We start from the raw sequence: 21,199 nt of genomic DNA, 5'->3' as shown, positions 1-21,199 counted from the left end.
TTCTAATCCATAGCTTAAACTTCAATAAGAGCAAGAAATCAGAGCAAAATAAGCAAGCTGAAGAAAGATAGCTAAGCAGGATACAAGTAGGGCTTCATCGAAAGCCATTGTTCAAATATTATCATTTATTTACGCTTAAAACTCCAACTACACAACTAAATTTCTAATTAAGATAGTAATATTTCATATTTCGTGGGAGCTAAGGTTTGTGAAATGAACATTTATTTCTAAAGCCTGGAGCGAATGAAGACTCTTTTCTCTTTGGTTCTCAAAAGATCTGATCCCTTGATGTCTTCATTAGGTATCTTCTTCTGAGGCTTTGGAGGTTCTGAAAGTTTGGCTGATGCCTTATTTTGTTGCTTCACAATATTCATGTCTTCCTGCATTTCTTCCATCTTTGCTTGCATCTCCTCCACTGATTCGATATCGTGCAAGTTTGTTCTCTCATTTAGTGAGCATGGAGGGGGTTGATTCTTGAACCCTTCCTGCAAAATCTTATACAATTTCCTTCCGCCTGCATGATCCAAATGAGAAATATGTTAAACACATTCAAAACAGCGCTGTATCTATGAGTGCATATGTATACCTCAAAAAATAAAAGTCCATTACAGAGATGATGTTAACAAAGAGGATACCAAAGAGATCTTTCTACAAAAGAAAGGAATCAGGGTAGTAGTGCAACAAACAAAAAACTTTCAAGAGACTAAACACAACCACAGTTATTTAAATTCATAATTGTGCTGTAGAATGACAAAATCCAAAGATTATCCGACTCAAGTTTGAGCAATACAGATTATGTATATCATTGACCAAGCCTAGTCTCTGACTCGCCCATCTAAATTCTGAAAGAGTTAAGCCTAGTTTTTAATTCACAACGTAAACTTGTAACAAGAGGGGGGGGGGAGGTGAGGGGGGGGGGGGGGGGGGGGGGGGGATATAAATTTCTAGTTAATGAAAGTGTGTTTTTCTTCATCTCCTAGCAGCAAAAAAATAGCTGCTTCAGTTAGATGCAGCTTCGTATTAAGAAGTGGTCGCACTCTCACATGTGCAATTTACATAACATTTCACATACAACCTCAGATGTAAAAATAAACCAACAGGAACAAAAATTATGTTTCTGCTATAATTCTAAGACAAAAAAGACTACAGGTGTCAAGTATGACAACTCTAAGAATTGTTTATACACGTGACATATATTTTACGCATTTACAGCATTAAACCACACACTATAATATAACCAGTAATCATTTTTTATTAATTGCTTTAAAAGAACCAAACAACAACGATACAAATTGGCTTCATCAGCATGTGAAAGTTTCAACACAAAATTTGTATCATCCGAAAATGTTAAACATATTTTTGAATAACAAGACATTGTTTTATAAAGTTTTCCGTCCGTTTGTTCAGTAAAGGTCTATCCTAATAACTTCCCTATGAATACAGAAACAATATAACAGAGCATCATATCCTCGGGTGTTTGAAACATGAATTATCATTACGAGAACCATCAGACAAGTCGTTGTAGTTCTATGTAACCTATAAATTTTAAAAACATAATTGATTTCTTTCATTCAGTGTTAAAATGAACTTCCCCGGCTCACTTACAAAGCAAAGATCCTTTTATACACAGTACACTTACAAAAGCTCAACTTGTTACAAAAAGTTAAAGCTTTACTGATTCAATGTCAAAAAAGAAACCCATTTCAATCACAATCATACCCATACAATCATTATAGATTGCAACGAATCGAGCTATACATCACAAAAATCCATACAAATTATAAATTAAACGTCTGCTGCGTCCTACTCCACCATTAATTCAAGGTAATTTTTTCCGGTATATAAGTAAAAAATAGTAACATAAAAGAACTTAAGTTCTATTACCAACGACGCCTTTGAAAGAGACGTTGACGGCGGAATCGACGGTAAACTTGGAAATTCGTGAGGAACCATCCGATCTTCCCGCGGCGGTATGGGTCGGGGACGTGATAACTCTCTGTCAAATTTAACAACGTTCGCCATCCCGGAAACGAGAGAAACGGGAATTGTAACGGCTGCAGCTCGTGCTTTGTAATTTAGCGGCAGATTTAGCTACCAACCAAAACGAAACTTCAAACCGGAGACTACTAACATAGATTTTTTTTTGAGGTTTTAATCTAAAATTCTCGTGGTAAATATCATTTAGGTCCAATAAGAAACCTAAAATTACTTTTAGATATTTAGTGAAAGATTACAATACCATGCTACTAACGATTTTACTAACCAGCGTACTAACCTAAAGCATAGTACGGGTACCATATATAATTTAATTCGTAAATTCATTAGTACCTAACATTACTCGAAAGATTAAGGGGTTAAAAATATTCCAGAAAACTTCGTTCCGTATAAATACGACTGTTATTCCTATATGAACAACAAGCCATCCAATTATCAAACAACATCGTGTCATACTAGGATCGACACTTCGTTTGAATTAAATTAGAATAAGATACGCAACAAATACTTCTCATAAACTTCTTTCACTAATGCTGACGTGATAGCTCGCATTTGGTCAGACAGACCCATTGTTAGGCAAGCAGGATCTATTGCAGCTGACCGATTATGACTGACACGTCGCGTTTATGAGAGAAAGTTAGTGAAATGGTTTGTGAATAGTATTACTGATTAAATTATGTCGTTTCAAGATGGATGACAAGTTGTACTCATATCCGAAACGACGTTGTGTTCCTTCTCAATGACATGCATTCGATTGTAAAACCGATGGCGTGCTGTCGTAGGCACCCAGAATTAAAACTTCCGAACCTAACTACTGACTGTAAATAGGGTAAGCAAGGGTCGATCCCACGAGAGTGCTAGTCAGTTTGATGTTATGTGAACAAAGCTGGGGGGTTTTGTGTAAACAGAAAATGTTCTTAACAAAGACCAAAAACAAAAAGTTCTTCGAAATCAATTAATATAACGAAACTTGGTCTCCGTCAACATCCACCATCGATCTCACAACTGATCATTGATGCAAAAATAATCAATTCATACATTGAATATTCCCCGTTGGAACTATTTTCCTATCTCTCCTTAATTTTAATTAATTAGGAAACAAGCGCTCTTAATTAATCTTACCACTAAACAACCCTAGACAAGCGCTCAAGATTTAATCTATGCACCTTAAGAATTGAGAGATCGATGAAGCTAAACAACACAAACACAAGCGGTTGTATTTAATTTAGTTGAATGTTCTTCATAAGGTTATTAATTCCTGATTGCTTCACAAGTTGGAGGGATCAAACAATTACGGATTTGATATCAAACTTAGCGGTAGATTTCAACAAATAATACACTAGTAGGCCTCTTAGTATTAATGCATCAATCATAGAATATGCACAGAACATTCATACTCAACACAAAAATTGAACACTAAAATAACATAGATTAGATCTCACAGTTGGTGATTCCGGGGGTCTCCGTTTCCGACGACCAAGTTACAAAATTTTTAGCTGTTCATGGCCATCAACCAAAAACTCCAAAAAGAAAGAAAAATTCCGCGAAGAGAAGAGAGAGAGGCGTGGTCCCTCAAAACCTCATTTGATCTCCCTTTTAAAATCTATTTAAGAATTCAAATCCCACTCAATCTCCTAAAAGAAATATTCTCCTATATTAAAATAACATTAATCCTATTTATTTAATTGAAATAAATAAAATAGAGTCCTAATAAAATAGGAAGGTGGTGTGTTCCAGCTGTAATTTTCGTGCAGCATGTACGTCTTCAAAACGTGCATAATAGACTGACTTGCATAACAAGTCAGAACGCTCCAGGACGTCAGCAATGCAGGTGCTTCAACTTCAAGCTCGATTACAACCTTTATTCAGCCATCATCTCTAAAAACTCAAAACATAAAAGTTGTAGATCTCTTTCTTAGCGTTCCACAACATTTTGAATCATCTCAATCGGAGCTCGAATGAGAGAATTATGCCAGAATACGAAGCAGTGGCGAAACTGTCCGAATTCCCCTAATTATTCCGTTTTTCAATTACCACCTCCATTTGCTTCCTAAACCAAAATAAAGTAATAATGAGTACAATAGAAAACAAATACATATAAAAGACTAAACATTAAGGGGTTAAATATGACATTTTGCATTCCCATCAACCGACATCTATTTTATGTCGTCAAACAACACGTCGTATTCATAAATATTTGTCATCCACCAGTTTTTCTTAATATAAGTGAAAACCCTAGTTTTAGGATTCCTTTTGCCTAAATGAAATTTACCATATATCCTTCGCCTATTAGTGACGCTTCTCATACTAAATAGATAAAAGTGTCCGAATTCCCGTGACCCAAACCAAGGGAATAATCAATTAGCTCTCCATATTTGTATTTGTCAAGTTCAACATTAAATTGTGGGTAAACGACATTTTCCCACCCAATGTTTGGTGAATCTACAAGTTTCTACCTATGGTTTCATAAATTCTAGATTCACACTCTTAAATTAACACCATTAGTGATTTGTAGGTTTTGATATAATATAGAATGTATTATTCCAAACTACCCTTTAACTTTACTTAATTATGGCAGCTAAATATCAAAAACCTCCCTAAAATGGAAGTTTCCATCGCACCCTACGAGCTGGGCAAACCCCAGCCACCACAATCGGCACCATAAAGCCAATGGCAGCAACGGTGCGAAGGAGACTGGGATCGACACCTCCATCCTTGCCTAACTGCCCCCACCAGGATGGTTGGATTGCACCAGTTCCGCGACTTTTCCTCTTAACCACTACCACTCCTAGGTCGTTTCCAGCCGATTCTGACATCACCAAGCTCCCCTGTCACCACCATCAGAACCCCCACGCACAATCACCAAAACACCTCACACCTCCACCCCAATGCACCCACAAATCGCCGACGAAGCCCCTACAATCTCGCATGATTCTCCAAGTTTACGATCAAATTCCAATTGATTTTGACATCGAAAAACCTTTTCACAACCATTCGAATCCTCATCCTCTACTCAACAAAACCCACACCTCCACCACCCTCCCCCCTCGTCGTTTGCTATCCACGAGCTGCAAGTCGCGTTTCTGTTGTAGGGGTACGATCGTCTATTTCAAACTTGAGATGCACGATGCTTGTGAGAGAAATTTGAGATGTGAAGGGTTATTTTAAATTTTTATTTTTATTTCAACTTTAATGCAGTATAATAATGCCTTTACCTTAACCATTCCTAAACCATTTTGTTAATTTAAGGGCAGGCATTTAGAATGTATGAAACCAGGGTGGAACTGTAGATTCACCAAACCTTGGGTGGGAATATATCTTTACTCTTAGGGTGTTTTGGTTCAAGGAATGTTATATTATTGAGGAATGTTGTATTACTGGAAAATAGATTACTAGGGAATCTTTAGAGAAATGTGTTTAGTTGGTTGAAATAAATTGGTGGGTATATTATAATAATATGTTTGGTTAATGGATAAATGAGTGAGTATGTTATGTGATATACTAAATTACCTTTCTTTTTAAATTATAATATAATATAATATTATTTTATTCTATATTTTAAATTATATCTTTAACCCTCTATATTTGAAATTTCGTAAAACACCCAACTATATAAACTTTAATTTATAGCAAAATCACCCTACCCACCCCAAGCCACCGCCGACAGTCAACCACTACCATCGGCAACGCCGTAATGGGCCGCCGACTGAATCTGGTTGATCGTGCTCTGGTAAGGCCTAATCGGCAGATTTCGGTCGCCATTTCACGCCAAAATCTGTGGCATTTCACGGCCACATCTTTGGTCGTGAAAGCTAGAAACGTCCTTACCAGCACATGACCGGCAAGATCCTACCGGTCTTGTGCCGAATATGACTTTCTTTGGCGGCCACAGTGGTGGCTAGCGACCAGTGATGGTCTTGGGTAGTTGAGGGTATTTTGTTACTTTTAAACTTTTTTTTGACGAGGGTGTTTTAGCTAAATTCTCAATATAGGGGTCTGGGAATTGTTATTTGGTAGACATATAAGGGAAATGTGTTCAAAATGATAAAAAATTAAGGGCAAAATAGAGACAAAATTAAGATTACCTTGATAATCTTATATTAACATCCCTTGGGAAGGTAATCTAATTACCTCTAATATTACTGGGCCCGTTTGGATTGGGTTGAAATTTATTAACAAGGGTAATATTTGTTTAAGTGAGCAGATTATCGTGTTTGAGATTTTTGTACAAAAATATTACAGAAAATAAGAATGACAAACAGTGCCAAAAGGGGGTAAATCAACGAGAATAATATTACCTGGGGGGAGGGTGGCATTAAAATATTACTTCGGTAATCAAATTTCTGTCCAATTTTGCCCCAAAACAAGGACAATGTGGACGAAATATCCTTGGCTTTGTAATAATTACAAACACCCATTTAAAATGACAAAACACCCCTATCACCACAGTGCCAGATTCTGACCACCACCGCTGGAATCTGGTCGGAATCTGCCGTTACACCAGATGGTTGAATCTGGCGATGGTGTGTCGATCTGGCCTTTTCGATCTACGGCCAGATCTGGCCATCGACGGCTGCAAAAGGCCAGATCGGTGAATAAATGGCCATTTCCTATCGTTTTTAGGCTGTTGTGACAGATTCGGCACCACTGAGTGGTTGCCGGAATCTGGCAACTATGAGTGGGTGGGTTGTTTTGTTAATTTTTAAACTTTTTTGGGGGTGTTTTTAAGTTATAAACTTAAGGGGTCTAAATGTAATTAAAAAATAGAATAGTATTTCCCAAAAAATTAACAAACAATATTTTGGAATAGGATAGAGAAAGGGCTTGAAATAATAAAAAAACAAGCCCTTAATTATTATATCTAGAATCATCTAAAGGGCATTCTAGTAAAAGAGTATTTCAGGATATCTGTTATTACTATTAACCAAACATATTAATTATAATACATCCCATTGAACCAAGTACAATAAATTTAAATCTGTAATCTATACTAATCTTTCTTTCCAATAATCTATTACTAAGATAAAAAAATTATATAATCAAACACCCTTAATAGTAAATACTATATAATAAAGATTATGTAACGAGGAATCTTAACAAATAAACCAAACGCTACCTTAAATTGTTTTTAAATATTAAAACATTGACTTTCCCAAAGGGTTTGGCTTCAGTAGTAGACACTAGACAGTGATCACTGATCAGTGTCTCTGGTCACACTTTCTTCTCGAGAAGGAAATGGGGATTCTGGATTACATATCTTCGACATGTGATTCAATAAAAAGAACGCACCAAATCCAAGCTCAGTGAAGCACTTATTGGAGCTCTTACGATTACAGCCGTGCCGCCGTTACAAAGATCCATAATGTTTTCCCCAGCAAAGCTGTAATCGAAAAGCTCACCAGCACTGCCAGATGAAGATACCAGGTACAAGATCGCCGAAAATTTGGCCAAAAACTCCGCCGCCGCCGCTGTTCAAGGGGCCTTAAATCGTCCCTGGTATGGTGTACTTTTCGTATTACTACTTTATTTGTTATTTGTTTATTATCTTTTGTTTTAATAAAAATTCAGTTTATGTGAAGAAGAATAAGAAATCACTTGATGTTGAAGAAGAGCTTTTATGGAATATGGGTACTGTTTTTATAGTAAGGATTTTTTTCACGAAGTTCTAGTGTCTTTTGGCTGTTACGAAGTTCTGTTGGTGCTTGATTATTAATAGATTATCGGTGGTATGATTCTTCAAGGAAGATTTATGAAATTTATAAGATATCATAAGAAAACTTGTACGCGATGAGGGCTCAAGGCAATTTTGTTAGGTGAATGCCATAATGTCATAATGATAAGTGCAAATGCCATAATGTCAAAAGTTATCTGTGGGAAGTTTCAAACAAGGATAAGTGTTACTTATCATTTAATTTATATTCTAAATTGGATTCTACTGCATTTCAGGTGGACCAATATTATATGACATTGTCAATCGATCACTTAGGTATGACAAGAAGTCCAACGCGATACAAAATTCTGCAGGAACTGGAAGATAAGCAGGCAGAATGGACAAGAACTCAGTGATTATCGAAAATTACTTGAGCAAACCGAGATACGTAAGCCAATCAGGAACTGGATTGTAGGAACACCACCCTTGTTGAATCAAAAACCAGAAGACGTGATCAGAATTTTCATGATGACAGAATTTGTGGTGACATTTGTTGGATAATCTAATAGTTCCTGGGGTTAGATCTAGGAAGCCAAATATGAAACGACCAATGAAATGGTCTCTAAGCAAGTGTTTGGATGCCATGCTTATGTAATTAAGTTTTCTGTGCTTCAGATGCTATATGCTAATAATTTGTAATCTCCCGTGTTCATGGCTTTTAACTCAGCTGAACTGAGGATGGTATGTATTTTGTTGAGAAAAGACATAGTAATACCATACCTTGTGTGTTGTAAATGATCATATCATGTTCTATGTTATATTCAACAACATATTCTATGTTTGGTCAAGCACAATTTTCTGAACTTGGGACAGTCCTGGAAGTTCAAGAATGGTTTCTGTTATCATTCTGATCGGGGCAGAAGAATGAGCTCAACAGAGCCGCGGCAAATATAGAAGAAGATATGGTTCATCTTTGTTGCTTGTTCCCAGTTTCTATTGAGTTTAACTCCATTCAAGTTTTCACCACGATTGGATGCATGAGGATTTGGATGCTTATAAACTAACCAATTTGACATGGTTTTAAGAGAAGCATAGGTTTGCTTTGGCCAAACATTCATCCCTTGTATTATTTACAGTAACGTAGGTTTGCAATTCAATCTCACAATCTTCTTTCACAACTGTTGATACAGTTTGAAGTATTTGCAAATTAATTGTGTATTCAGATAGTCAATCCTGGAGTCTAACATCGGTTCTACAAATTTCCATATTTTTCATGTTTTTATTCTTCTCTTGTTTCTGGTCCTTTTGGTACGGTTCCCATTGTCTTATTTTTCATGTTTTTATTCTTCTCTTGTTTCTGGTCCTTTTGGTACGGTTCCCATTGTCTTACTTTGTAAATACAACTATGAGACATTCTGTACGATCTAATGATCTATTAAAATAATGGTAAGCAATTGTACAGTACAGACTGTACATTTGATGATCATAAAACTGTGAGCATCTTAAGTACTTCGGATCATACACAATATTCAATATTTAAGCTTAGATGAATAACGAAGAGTTCAGGATAGTCTTAAGACCATTTTCATACTCAAGAAAGAAGGCAGAAAGGAAATGACAACAGAATCAAAGATTAAAAGTATAATTTGCATATATTATATTGTTGCCACAAGATTATATTACAACCACCAGAAGACAGTCACTTAAACAAACCTGGACACAAGAGCCCCTCAGAAACCAAACATAAAGAGCAGACAAAAGCTAAGCAGCAAAAAGATATTCATAGGGCATTATGTTCCATCATGCTAGAGATGTAGTTCACATTGTGTACAAGGTTTGAGGTCACTTTGGATCATCTTTTTCCAGTGAAGCACAAGTTCACAATTTGACATTCTCCATTGACGTTAGTAGACTTGCAAGTACAATGGTTCACAATTTTTTTTTTTTTTTTTTTTAGAGAAATCAACAAGTACTTTCACCAGACTTGAGATCAAGTCGTGTTTCTATTGCAGGGGTGCGATTGTCAGATTTCAAACTTGAGATGTGGATTGTGGAGAGTGCTTGTGAGAGAAATTTGAGATGTGGAGGGTTATTTTCAAATTTTTATTTCAACTTTAATGTAGTGTAAATGACCAAGGGTGGGAATCTAGAAATTATGAAACTAGGGGTGGGAACTGCAAATTCGCCAAACCTTGGGTGATAACATGTTTACTCTTGTAAATGGTTTTTAAATATTGAAACATTGACTTTCCCAAAAGATATGACGACTTTCTCCGACGGCCAGCGGTGGTGGCTATTCGCCGGTGATGATCTTGGGTAGTTAAAGGTATTTTGTTAACTTTTAAACTTTTTTGTGACAGGGTGTTTTAGTTAAATTCTCAAATATAAGGGGTCTGAATAATTGTTATTTGATAGATATATGAGGGCAAATGTGTCCAAAACGAAAAAAGATTAAGGGCAAAATATGGACAAAATTAAGATTATCTCGGTAGTCTTATATTAACATCCATTGAAAAGGTAATTTAATTATCCCTAATATTACTAACAATAAACATTATTTACAATAAAAGATTATGTAATGTTTTATTATTGACAAGCAAAAGAATCTTAAAAATTAAAACCAAACGCTACCTTAAATTGTTTTTAAATATTAAAACATTGGCTTTCCCAAAAGGTTTGGCTTCAGTAGTAGACACTGTCTACTACTAGACAGTGATCAGTGCTCTGGTCATACTTTCCTTCCGCCTGCATGATCCAAATGAGAAATATGTTAAACACATTCAGACAGCGCTGTATCTATGAGTGCATATGTATACCTCAAAAAATAAAAAGTCCATTACAGAGATGATGTGAACAAAGAGGATACCAAAGAGATCTTTCTACAAAAGAAAGGAATCAGGGTAAGTAGTGCAACAAACAAAAAACTTTCAAGAGACTAAACACAAGACCACAGTTATTTAAATTCATAATTGTGCTGTAGAATGACACAAAATCCAAAAGATTATCCGGACTCAAGTTTGAGCTACTACAGATTATGGTATATCTAAGTTGACCAAGCCTAGTCTCTGACTCGCCCATCTAAATTCTGTAAGAGTTAAGCCTAGTCTTTAATTCACAAATGTAAACTTTGTAACAATTAAATATGATAACACAAGAGGGGGGGAAAATATAAATTTCTAGGTTAATGAAAGTGGTGTTATTCTTCATCTCTCTAGCACATCAAAAAAAAATAGCTCTGCTTAAGTTAGATGCAGCTTCTTGTATTAAGAAGTGGTCGCACTCTCACATATGCAATTTACATAACATTTCACAAACAACCTCAGATGTTAAAAATAAACCAACAGGAACAAAAATTATGTTTATGCTATAATTCTAGAGACAAAAAAGACTACAAGGTGTCAAGTATGACAACTCTAAGAATTGGTTATACACGTGACATATATTTTGCTCATTTACAGCATTAAACACACATATATATATAACCAGTAATCATTTTTATTTAATTGCTTTAAAACAACAACGATACAAATATTGGCTTCATTAGCATGTGAAAGTTTCAACACAAAATTTGTATCATCCGAAAATGTTAAACATATTTTTGAATAACAAGACATTGTTTTATAAAGTTTTCCGTCCGTTTGTTCAGTAAAGGTCTATCCTAATAACTTCCCCTATGAATACAGAAACAAATATAACAGAGCATCATATCCTCGGGTGTTTGAAACATGAAAATTATCATTACGAGAACCATCAGACAAGTCGTTGTAGTTCTATGTAACCTATAAATTTTAAAAACATAATTGATTTCTTTCATTCAGTGTTAAAATGAACTTCCCCGGCTCACTTACAAAGCAAAGATCCTTTTTATACACAGTACACTTACAAAAGCTCAACTTGTTACAAAAAGTTAAAAGCTTTACTGATTCAATGTCAAAGAAAGAAACCCATTTCAATCACAATCATACCCATACAATCATTAATAGAATTGCAACAGAATCAGAGCTATACATCACAAAAATCCATATCAAATTATAAATTAAACGTCTGCTGCGTCCTACTCCACCATTAATTCAAGGTAATTTTTTCCGGTATATAAGTAAAAAATAGATAACTATAAAAGAACTTAAGTTCTATTACCAACGACGCCTTTGAAAGAGACGTTGACGGCGGAATCGACGGTAAACTTGGTGAAATTCGTGAGGAACCATCCGATCTTCCCGCGGCGGTATGGGTCGGGGACGTGATAATCTCTGTCAAATTTAACAACGTTCGCCATCCCGGAAACGGAGAAGAAACGGGAATTGTAACGGCTGCAGCTCGTGCTTTGTAATTTAGCGGCAGATTTAGCTACCAACCAAAACGAAACTTCAAACCGGAGACTACTAACATAGATATTTTTTTGAGGTTTTAATCTTAAAATTCTCGATGGTAAATATCATTTAGGTCCAATAAGAAACCTAAAATTACTTTATAGATATTTAGTGAAAGATTACAATAATACCATGCATACTAACGAATTTTACTAACCAGCGTACTAACCTAAAGCATAGTACGGGTACCATATTTAATTTTAACAAAGGTTAGTATGCTAATTAGTAAAATTCGTTAGTACGCATAACATTACCCAAAAGATTAAGGGGTTAAAAATATTCCAGAAGACGTCGTTCCGTATAAATACGACATGTTATTCCTAATATGAACAACAAGCCATCCAATTATCAAACAACATCGTGTCATACTAGGAAATCGACACGTCTTTTGAATTAAATTAGAATAAAGATACGCTAACAAATACTTCTCATAAACTTCTTTCACTAATGCTGACGTGATAGCTCGCATTTGGTCAGACAGAACCCATTGTTAGGCAAGCAGGATCTATTGCAAGCTGACCGATTATGAGCTGACACGTCGCGTTTATGAGAGAAAGTTAGTGAAAATGGTTTGTGAATATAGTATTACTGATTAAATTATGTCGTTTCAAGATGGATGACAAGTCGTACTCATATCCGAAACGATGTTGTGTTCCTTCTCAATGACATGTCATTCGATTGTAAAACCGACATCGTATTTTTTGTCGTCAAACAACACGTTGTATTCATAAATATTTGTCATCCACCAGTTTTTCTTAAATATTAGTGAAAACCCTAGTTTTAGGATTCCTTTTCGGCCTAAATGAAATTTACCATATATCCTTCGCCTATTAGTGACGCATTCTCATATTGAAATAGATAAAAGTGTCCGAATTCCCGTGACCCAAACCCAAGGGAATAATACAATTAGCTCTCCATATTTGTATTTTTCAAGTTCAACATTAAATTGTTGGGTAAACGACATTTTCCCACCCAATGTTTGGCGAATCTACAAGTTTCTACCTATGGTTTCATAAATTCTAGATTCACACTCTTAAATTAACACCATTAGTGATTTGTAGGTTTTGATATAATATAGAATGTATTATTACCAAACTACCCTTTAACTTTTACTTTTAATTATGGCAACTAAATATCAAAAACCTCCCTGAAAGATGGAAGCTTGTCCATCGCACCCCTACGAGCTGGGCAAACCCCAGCCACCACAATCGGCACCATAAAGCCAATGGCAGCAACGATGCGAAGGAGACTGGGATCGACACCCTCCATCCTTGCCTAACTGCCGCCCACCAGGATGGTTGGATTGCACCAGTTCCGCGACTTTTCCTCTTAACCACTACCACTCCTAGGTCGTTTCCAGCCGATTCCGACATCACCAAGCTCCCCTGTCACCACCATCAGAACCCCCACGCCACAATCACCAAAACACCTCACACTCCCACCCCAATGCATCCACAAATCGCTGATCGAGAGCCCCTACAATCTCGCGTGATTCTCCAAGTTTACGATCAAATTCCAATTGATTTTGACATCGAAAATACCTCTTTCACAACCATTCGAATCCTCATCCTCTACTCAACAAAACCCACACCTCCACCACCCTCCCCCACTTGTCGTTTGCCGTCCACGAGCTGCCAAGTCGCGTTTCTGTTGTAGGGGTACGATCGTCTGATTTCAAACTTGAGATGCAGACAGTGCTTGTGAGAGAAATTTGAGATGTGAAGGGTTATTTTAAAATTTTTATTTTTATTTCAACTTTAATGCCGTATAAATGATGCCTTTACCTTTAACCATTCCATTAAACCATTTTGTTAATTTAAGGGCAAGCATTTAGAATGTATGAAACCAGGGTGGGAACTGTAGATTCACCAAACCTTGGGTGGGAATATATCTTTACTCTTAGGGTGCGTTTGGTTCAAGGAATGTTACATTATTGAGGAATGTTATATTACTGGAAAGATAGATTACTAGGGAATCTTTAGAGAAATATGTTTGGTTGGTTGAAATAAATTGGTGGGTATATTATAATAATATGTTTGGTTGATAGGATAAATGAGTGAGTATGTTATGTAGATTACTAAATTGTCCTTCTTTGTAAATTATAATATAATATTATTTTTATTATTATTTTATTCTATTATTTTTTATATTATATTTGTTAACCCTCTATATTTGAAATTTTGCTAAAACACCCCAACTATATAAAACTTTAATTTGTAGCAAAATCACCCCTACCCACCCCAAGCCACCGCCGACAGTCAACCATCACCATCGGCAGCCGCCGTAATGGAGCATGACCGAGCGGATCTGGTTGATCGTGCTCTGGTAAGGCCTAATTCGGCCAGATCTGGTCGGCAGCCATTTCACAGCCAAAATCTGTGGCATTTCACGGCCACATCTTTGGTCGTGAAACGGCTAGACACGTCCTTACCAGCACATGACCGGCAAGATCCTACCGGTCTTGTGCCGATATGATGACTTTCTCTGGCGGCCAACAGTGGTGGCTAGCGACCAGTGATAGTCTTGGGTAGTTGAGGGTATTTTGTTAACTTTTAAACTTTTTTTTGACGAGGGTGTTTTAGCTAAATTCTCAAATATAGGGGGTCCGGGAATTGTTATTTGGTAGACATATAAGGGAAAATGTGTTCGAAATGATAAAAAATTAAGGGCAAAATAGAGACAAAATTAAGATTACCCTGATAATCTTATATTAACATCCCTTGGGAAGGTAATCTAATTACCTCTAATATTACTGAGGGCCCGTTTGGATTGGGTTGAAATTTATTAACAAGGTAATATTTGTTTAAGTGAGCAGATTATCGTGTTTGAGATTTTTGTACAAAAATATTACAGGAAAATAAGATGACAAACAGTGCCAAAAAGGGGATAAATCACCGAGAATAATATTACCTGGGGGGAGGGTGGCATTAAAATATTACTTCGGTAATCCAAATTTCGGTCCAATTTTGCCCCAAAACAGTGGACAATGTGGACCAAAATATCCTTGGCTTTGTTAATAATTACAAAACACCCAATTTGTAAAATGACAAAAACACCCCCATCACCACAATGCCAGATTCCGACCACCACCACTGGAATCTGGTCGGAATCTGCCGTTACGACTAAGACTGGTTGAATCTGGCCGATGGTATGTCGATCTGGCCTTTTCCGATCTACAGCCAGATTTGGCCATCAACGGCTGCAAAAGGCCAGATCGGTGAATAAATGGCCATTTCCTATCGTTTTTAGGCTGTTGTGACAGATTCCGGGCACCACAGATGGTGGTTGCCGGAATCTGGCAACTATAGGTGGGTGGGGTTGTTTTTGTTTAATTTTAAACTTTTTTGGGGGTGTTTTTTAAGTTAATAAACTTAAGGGGTCTAAAGTAATTAAAAAAATAGAATAGTATTTCCCAAATAATTAAACAAACAAGTATTTTGGGAATAGGATAAAGAATAGGGCTTGAAATAATAAAACAAACAAGCCCTTAATTATTTATATCTAGTAATCATCTAAAGGGCATTATAGTAAAAGAGTATTTCAGGACATTTATTATTACTATTAACCAAACATATTAATTATTAATACATCCCAATTGAACCAAGTACAATAATAATTTAAATCCGATAATCTACAATATAATCTTTCTTTCCAATAACTTTATTATTAAGATAAAAAAATATTATATAATCCAATCACACTTTAATAGTAAATACTATTATAATAAAAGATTATGTAACGAGGAATCTTAACAAATTAAACCAAACGCTACCTTAAATTGTTTTTAAATATTAAAACATTGACTTTCCCAAAGGGTTTGGCTTCAGTAGTAGACACTAGACAGTGATCACTGATCAGTGCTCTGGTCATACTTTCTTCTCGAGAAGGAAATGGGGATTCTGGATTACATATCTTCGACATGTGATTCAATAAAAAGGAACGCACCAAATCCAAGCTCAGTGAAGCACTTGTATTGGAGCTCTTACGATTACAGCCGTGCCGCCGTTACAAAGATCCATAATGTTTTCCCCAGCAAAGCTGTAATCGAAAAGCTCAACCAGCACTTGCCAGATGAAGATACCAGGTACAAGATCGCCGAAAATTTGGCCAAAAACTCCGCCGCCGCCGCTGTTCTAGGGGGCCTTAAATTCGTCCCTGGTATGGTGTACTTTTCGTATTACTACTTTATTTGTTATTTGTTTTATTATCTTTTTGTTTTAATAAAAATTCAGTTTATGTTGAAGAAGAATAAGAAATCACTTGATGTTGAAGAAGAGCTTTTATGGAATATGGGTACTGTTTTTATAAGTAAGGATTTTTTTCACGAAGTTCTAGTGTCTTTTGGCTGTTACGAAGTTCTAGTGTCTTTTGGCTGTTACGAAGTTCTGTTGGTGCTTGATTATTAATAGATATATCGGTGGTATGATTCTTCAAGGAAGGATATTATGAAATTTATAAGATATCATAAGAAAACTTGTACGCGATGAGGGCTCAAGGCAATTTTGTTAGGTGAATGCCATAATGTCATAATGATAAGTGCAAAATGCCATAATGTCAAAAGTTATCTGTGGGAAGTTTCAAACAAGGATAAGTGTTACTTATCATTTAATTTATATTCTAAATTGGATTTCTACTGCATTTCAGGTGGACCAATATTATATGACATTGTCAATCGATCACTTAGGTATGACAAGAAGTCCAACGACGATACAAAAATTCTGCAGGAACTGGAAGATAAGCTAGGCAGAATGGACAAAGAACTCAGTGATTATCGAAAATTACTTGAGCAAACCGAGATACGTAAGCCAATCAGGGAACTGGATTGTAGGAACACCACCCTTGGTTTGAATCAAAAACCAGAAGACGTGATCAGAATTTTCATGATGACAGAATTTGTGGGTAAGCATTTGTTGGATAATCTAATAGTTCCTGGGGTTAAATCTTGGAAGCCAAATATGAAATACGACCAATGAAATGGTCTCTAAGCAAGTGTTTGGATGCCATGCTTATGTAATTAAGTTTTCTTGTGCTTCAGATGCTATATGCTAATAATTTGTAATCTCCCGTGTTCATGCTTTAACTCAGCTGAACTAAGGATGGTATGTATTTTGTTGAGAAAAGACATAGTAATACCCTACCTTGTGTGTTGTAAATGATCATATCATGTTCTATGTTATATTCAAGTCAACAACATATTCTATGTTTGGTCAAGCACAATTTTCTGAACTTAGGAGAGTCCTGGAAGTTCAAGAATGGTTTCTGTTATCATTCTGATCAGGGCAGAAGAATGAGCTCAACAGAGCCACAGCGAATATAGAAGAAGATATGGTTCATCTTTGTTGCTTGTTCCCAGTTTCTTTCGAGTTTAACTCCACTCAAGTTTTCACTACGATTTGATGCTTATAAACTAACCAATTTGACATGGTTTTAAGAGAAGCATAGGTTTTCTTTGGCCAAACATTTGTCCCTTGTATTATTTACAGTAATGTAGGTTTATAACTCAATTTCACGACATTCTCTCACAACTGTTGATACCACTTGAAGTATTTGCAAATTAATTGTGTATTCAGATAGTCAATCCTGGAATCTAACATCAGTTCTACAAATTTCCATATTTTTCATGTTTTTATTCTTCTCGTCCTTTTGGTACGGTTCCCATTGTCTTATTCTGTAAATACAACTATGAGACATTATGTATGATCTAATGATCTATTAAAATAATGGTAAGCAATTGTACAGTACAAACTGTACATTGGATGATCATAAAACTGTGAGCATCTAAAGTACTTCGGATAATACACAATATTCAATAGTTAAGCTTAGATGAATAACGAAGAGTTCAGGATAGTCTAAGGCCATTTTCATACTCAACAAAGAAGGCAGAAAGGAAATGACAACAGAATCAAAGATTAAAAGTATAATTTGCATATATTATATTGTTGCCACAAGATTATATTACAACCACCAGAAGACAGTCACTTAAACAAACCTGGACACAAGAGCCCCTCAGAAACCAAACATAAAGAGCAGACAAAAGCTAAGCAGCAAAAAGATATTCATAGGGCATTATGTTTCATCATGCTAGAGACGTAGTTCACATTGTGTACAAGGTTTGAGGTCACTTTGGATCATCTTTGTCCAGTGAAGCACAAGTTCACAATTTGACATTCTCCATTGATATTAGTAGACTTGCAAGTAAAATGGTTCACAATTTTTTTTTTTTTTTTTAGAGAAATCAACAAGTACTTTCACCAGACTTGAGATCAAGTAGTGTTTCTGTTGCAGGGGTGCGATCATCAGATTTCAAACTTGAGATGTGGATTGTGGAGGGTGCTTGTGAGAGAAATTTGAGATGTGGAGGGTTATTTAAATGTTTATTTTTATTTCAACTTTAATGTAGTGTAAATGACCAAGGGTGGGAATCTAGAATTTATTAAACTAGGGGAGGGAGCCGTAGATTCACCAAACCTTGGGTGGTAGTATGTTGTTTACTCTTGTAAATGGTTTTTAAATATTGAAACATTGACTTTCCCAAAAGATATGACTGACTTTCTCCGTTGGCCAGCGGTGTAGCTAGCGGCCGATGATGATCTTGGATAGTTAAAAGATATTTTATTAACTTTTAAACTTTTTTGTGACGACTGTTTTTGTTAAATTCTAAAATATAAGAGGTTTGAATAATTGTTATTTGATAGACATATGAAGATAAATGTATCCAAAATGATAAAAAATTATGGGTAAAATAAAGACAAAACTAAAATTATCTCAATAATATTATATTAACACCCATTTAAAAGATAATTTAGTTATCCTGATATTACTAACAATAAATATTATTTACGATAAAAGATTATGCATTATTTTATTCGAATCTTAAAAATTAAAACCAAACGCTACCTTAAATTGTTTTTAAATATTAAAACATTGACTATTTGACTTTTCCAAAAGGTTTGGCTTCAGTAGTGGAAACTAGACAGTGATCAGTGCTCTGGTCATACTTTCTTCTCGAGAAGGAAATGGGGATTCTGGATTGCATATCTTCAACATATGATTCAATAAAACGGAACGCACCAAATCAAAGCTCAGTGAAGCACTTGTATTGGAGCTCTTACGATTACTGCCGTGCCGCCGTTGCAAAGATCCATAATATTTTCACCGACAATGCTGCAATCGAAAAGCTCAATCAACACTTGCCAGATGAAGATACCAGGTCCAAGATTGCCGCCGCCGCTGTTCAAGAGGGCCTTAAATTCGTCCCTGGTGTGGTGTACTTTTCGTATTACTACTTTATTTGTTATTTGTTTTATCATCTTTTTGTTTTAATAAAAATTCACTTTATGTTGAAGAAGAATAAGAAATCCCTTAATGTTGAGGAAGAGCTTATATGGAATATGGGTACTGTTTGTATAAGTAGGATTTTTTTTGCGAAGTTCTAGTGTCTTTTGACTATTACGAAGTTTCAAACAATAAGGATAAGTGTTACTTATCATTTAATTTATTTTCTAAATTGGATTTCTACTGCATTTCAGGTGGACCGATAGTATATAAAATTGTCAATCGGTCACTCGGCGATGACAAGAAGTCCAAGGAACATAAAAAAGATGTGCAGGAACTTAAAAAAGATGTGCAGGAACTGAAAGATAAGGTAGGCAGAATGGAGAAAGAACTCAGTGATTGTCGGAAATCACTTGAGCAAACCAAGATACGTAAGTCAAAATTGTAAGAACACCATCCTTGGTTTGAATCAAAAACCAGAAGACGAGATCAGAATTTGAGTAAGCATTTGTTGGATAATCTAATAGTTCCTGGGGTTAGATCTAGGAAGCCAAATATGAAATATGACCATTGAAATGGTCTTTACGCAACTGCTTGTATGCCATGCTTATATAATTAAGTTTTCTTGTGCTTCAGATGCTATATGCTAATAACTATGTAATCTCCTGTTTTCATGCTTTAACTCAGCTGAACTGAGGATGGCATGTGTATTTTGCTGAGAAAAGACATAGCATTACCCTGCCTTGTGCGTGGTGAAAGATAATATCATGTTCTATGTTATATTCAAGTCGGCAACATACTCTGTCTTTGGTCAAGCACAATTTTCTGAACTTGGGACAGTCCTGGAAGTTCAAGAATGATTTCTGAGGAGAGCGATAAAGGCACAGAGGGGTCAAGATCTCTATAGACTTCCCAGGGAGGTGGAGCAGTGGTCTAGTGTTCCATCACTTGTCCCCCCTTGTATTCCTCTCTCGGGTGTTCGGTTCGGTTGCTTGTCTTTCTATCAATGCATCTACAGCCGTTTGGAGTAGAGGTTCACCCCCGCTTATTAGAGATGGTATCTATTATCTGCGATGAAAGGGTTGCCCAGGGAGGTCAAATCTGTAAGGCTATTACGTATTAACAACCCGGTCCTGACACCTGTCAAAGTCTACTAGGAATGTCGAAGTATATTATTTATGTATGCATTATCCCACAGGCTTGGTTGGCATCCTGCCTTGCCATCTCTCTTGGTCCTGCCGAGGGGAAGAGAAGAGATTGGGCGGTAGCAGGCAGGTCTGGGATGGGGACCGGAAATCGACCTGAAATGGGTGCAATGGGAAGCCAGAGAGCGTATATAGAAGAAGATATGCTTGTTTCCAGTTTCTTTTGAATTTAAACTCCACTCAAGTTTTCACTACGATTGGATGCTTGAGGATTTGGATGCTCATAAACTTGCCAATTTGACATGGTTTTAAGAGAAGCATAGATTCGCTTTGGTCAAACATTCGTCAATTATATTATTTATTATTATAATGTTATTGCATCCTCAAATTCCGCTTGGGGTATTTGCAAATTAATTGTGTATTCAGATAATCAATGCTGGAATCTAACATCAGTTCTACAAGTTCCCATATTTTTCATGTTTTTATTCTTCTGTTGTTTCTAGTCCTTTTGGTACGGTTCCCATTGTCTTGTTCTGTAGAGACAACTATGAGACATTCTGTACAATCTATCAAAATAATGGTAAGCAATTGTACAACACAGACTGTACATTGGATGATCATAAAATTGTGAACATCTAAAGTACTTCGGATCATACACAATATTTAAGCTTAGATGAATAACGAAGAGTTCAAGATAGTCTAGGCCATTTTCATACTCAACAAAGAAGGCAAAAAGGAAATGACAACAGAATCAAAGTTCAGGA

The 21,199-nt window shown here is 36.0% G+C and overlaps 3 protein-coding genes across 6 annotated transcripts; 2 read left to right on the top strand and 1 right to left on the bottom strand.

The window, feature by feature from the left end:
• Positions 1–51: 51 nt before the first annotated feature.
• Positions 52–12,099, bottom strand: LOC116125059. Of its 3 annotated transcripts, XR_004127284.1 has the most exons (3): positions 11,783–12,099; positions 10,462–10,524; positions 10,135–10,390 (listed from the first exon to the last, which is right to left on the bottom strand). XR_004127284.1 is itself a non-coding variant. In XM_031410792.1 (2 exons), exons 1-2 carry the CDS (start codon positions 11,919–11,921, stop codon positions 228–230), a joined length of 426 nt encoding a protein of 141 aa, XP_031266652.1. In that variant the 5' UTR covers positions 11,922–12,099; the 3' UTR covers positions 52–227. The 3 variants fall into 3 exon arrangements, 1 of the variants encoding a protein (XP_031266652.1); XM_031410792.1 differs by lacking the exons at positions 10,135–10,390; positions 10,462–10,524 and adding an exon at positions 52–514; XR_004127283.1 differs by lacking the exon at positions 10,462–10,524.
• A 3,697-nt stretch (positions 12,100–15,796) lies between these two features.
• Positions 15,797–17,174, top strand: LOC116125057. Its single transcript, XM_031410790.1, has 2 exons — positions 15,797–16,173; positions 16,660–17,174. Exons 1-2 carry the CDS (start codon positions 15,906–15,908, stop codon positions 16,986–16,988), a joined length of 597 nt encoding a protein of 198 aa, XP_031266650.1. The 5' UTR covers positions 15,797–15,905; the 3' UTR covers positions 16,989–17,174.
• Positions 17,175–18,906: 1,732 nt separating this feature from the next.
• On the top strand, positions 18,907–20,043 carry LOC116125058. 2 transcript variants are annotated; one of them, XR_004127282.1, is made up of 3 exons: positions 18,907–19,275; positions 19,545–19,790; positions 19,978–20,041. XR_004127282.1 is itself a non-coding variant. In XM_031410791.1 (2 exons), exons 1-2 carry the CDS (start codon positions 19,032–19,034, stop codon positions 19,736–19,738), a joined length of 438 nt encoding a protein of 145 aa, XP_031266651.1. In that variant the 5' UTR covers positions 18,907–19,031; the 3' UTR covers positions 19,739–20,043. The 2 variants fall into 2 exon arrangements, 1 of the variants encoding a protein (XP_031266651.1); XM_031410791.1 differs by having other exon boundaries at positions 19,545–20,043.
• The last annotated feature ends 1,156 nt before the right edge of the window (positions 20,044–21,199 follow it).

The sequence above is a fragment of the Pistacia vera genome, unplaced genomic scaffold (assembly GCF_008641045.1).
Source record: "Pistacia vera cultivar Batoury unplaced genomic scaffold, PisVer_v2 Contig160, whole genome shotgun sequence".
NCBI classification, from domain to species: domain Eukaryota; kingdom Viridiplantae; phylum Streptophyta; class Magnoliopsida; order Sapindales; family Anacardiaceae; genus Pistacia; species Pistacia vera.
Note: the sequence above shows the minus strand (reverse complement) of the source record. Positions and strands in the feature narration are given on the sequence as shown.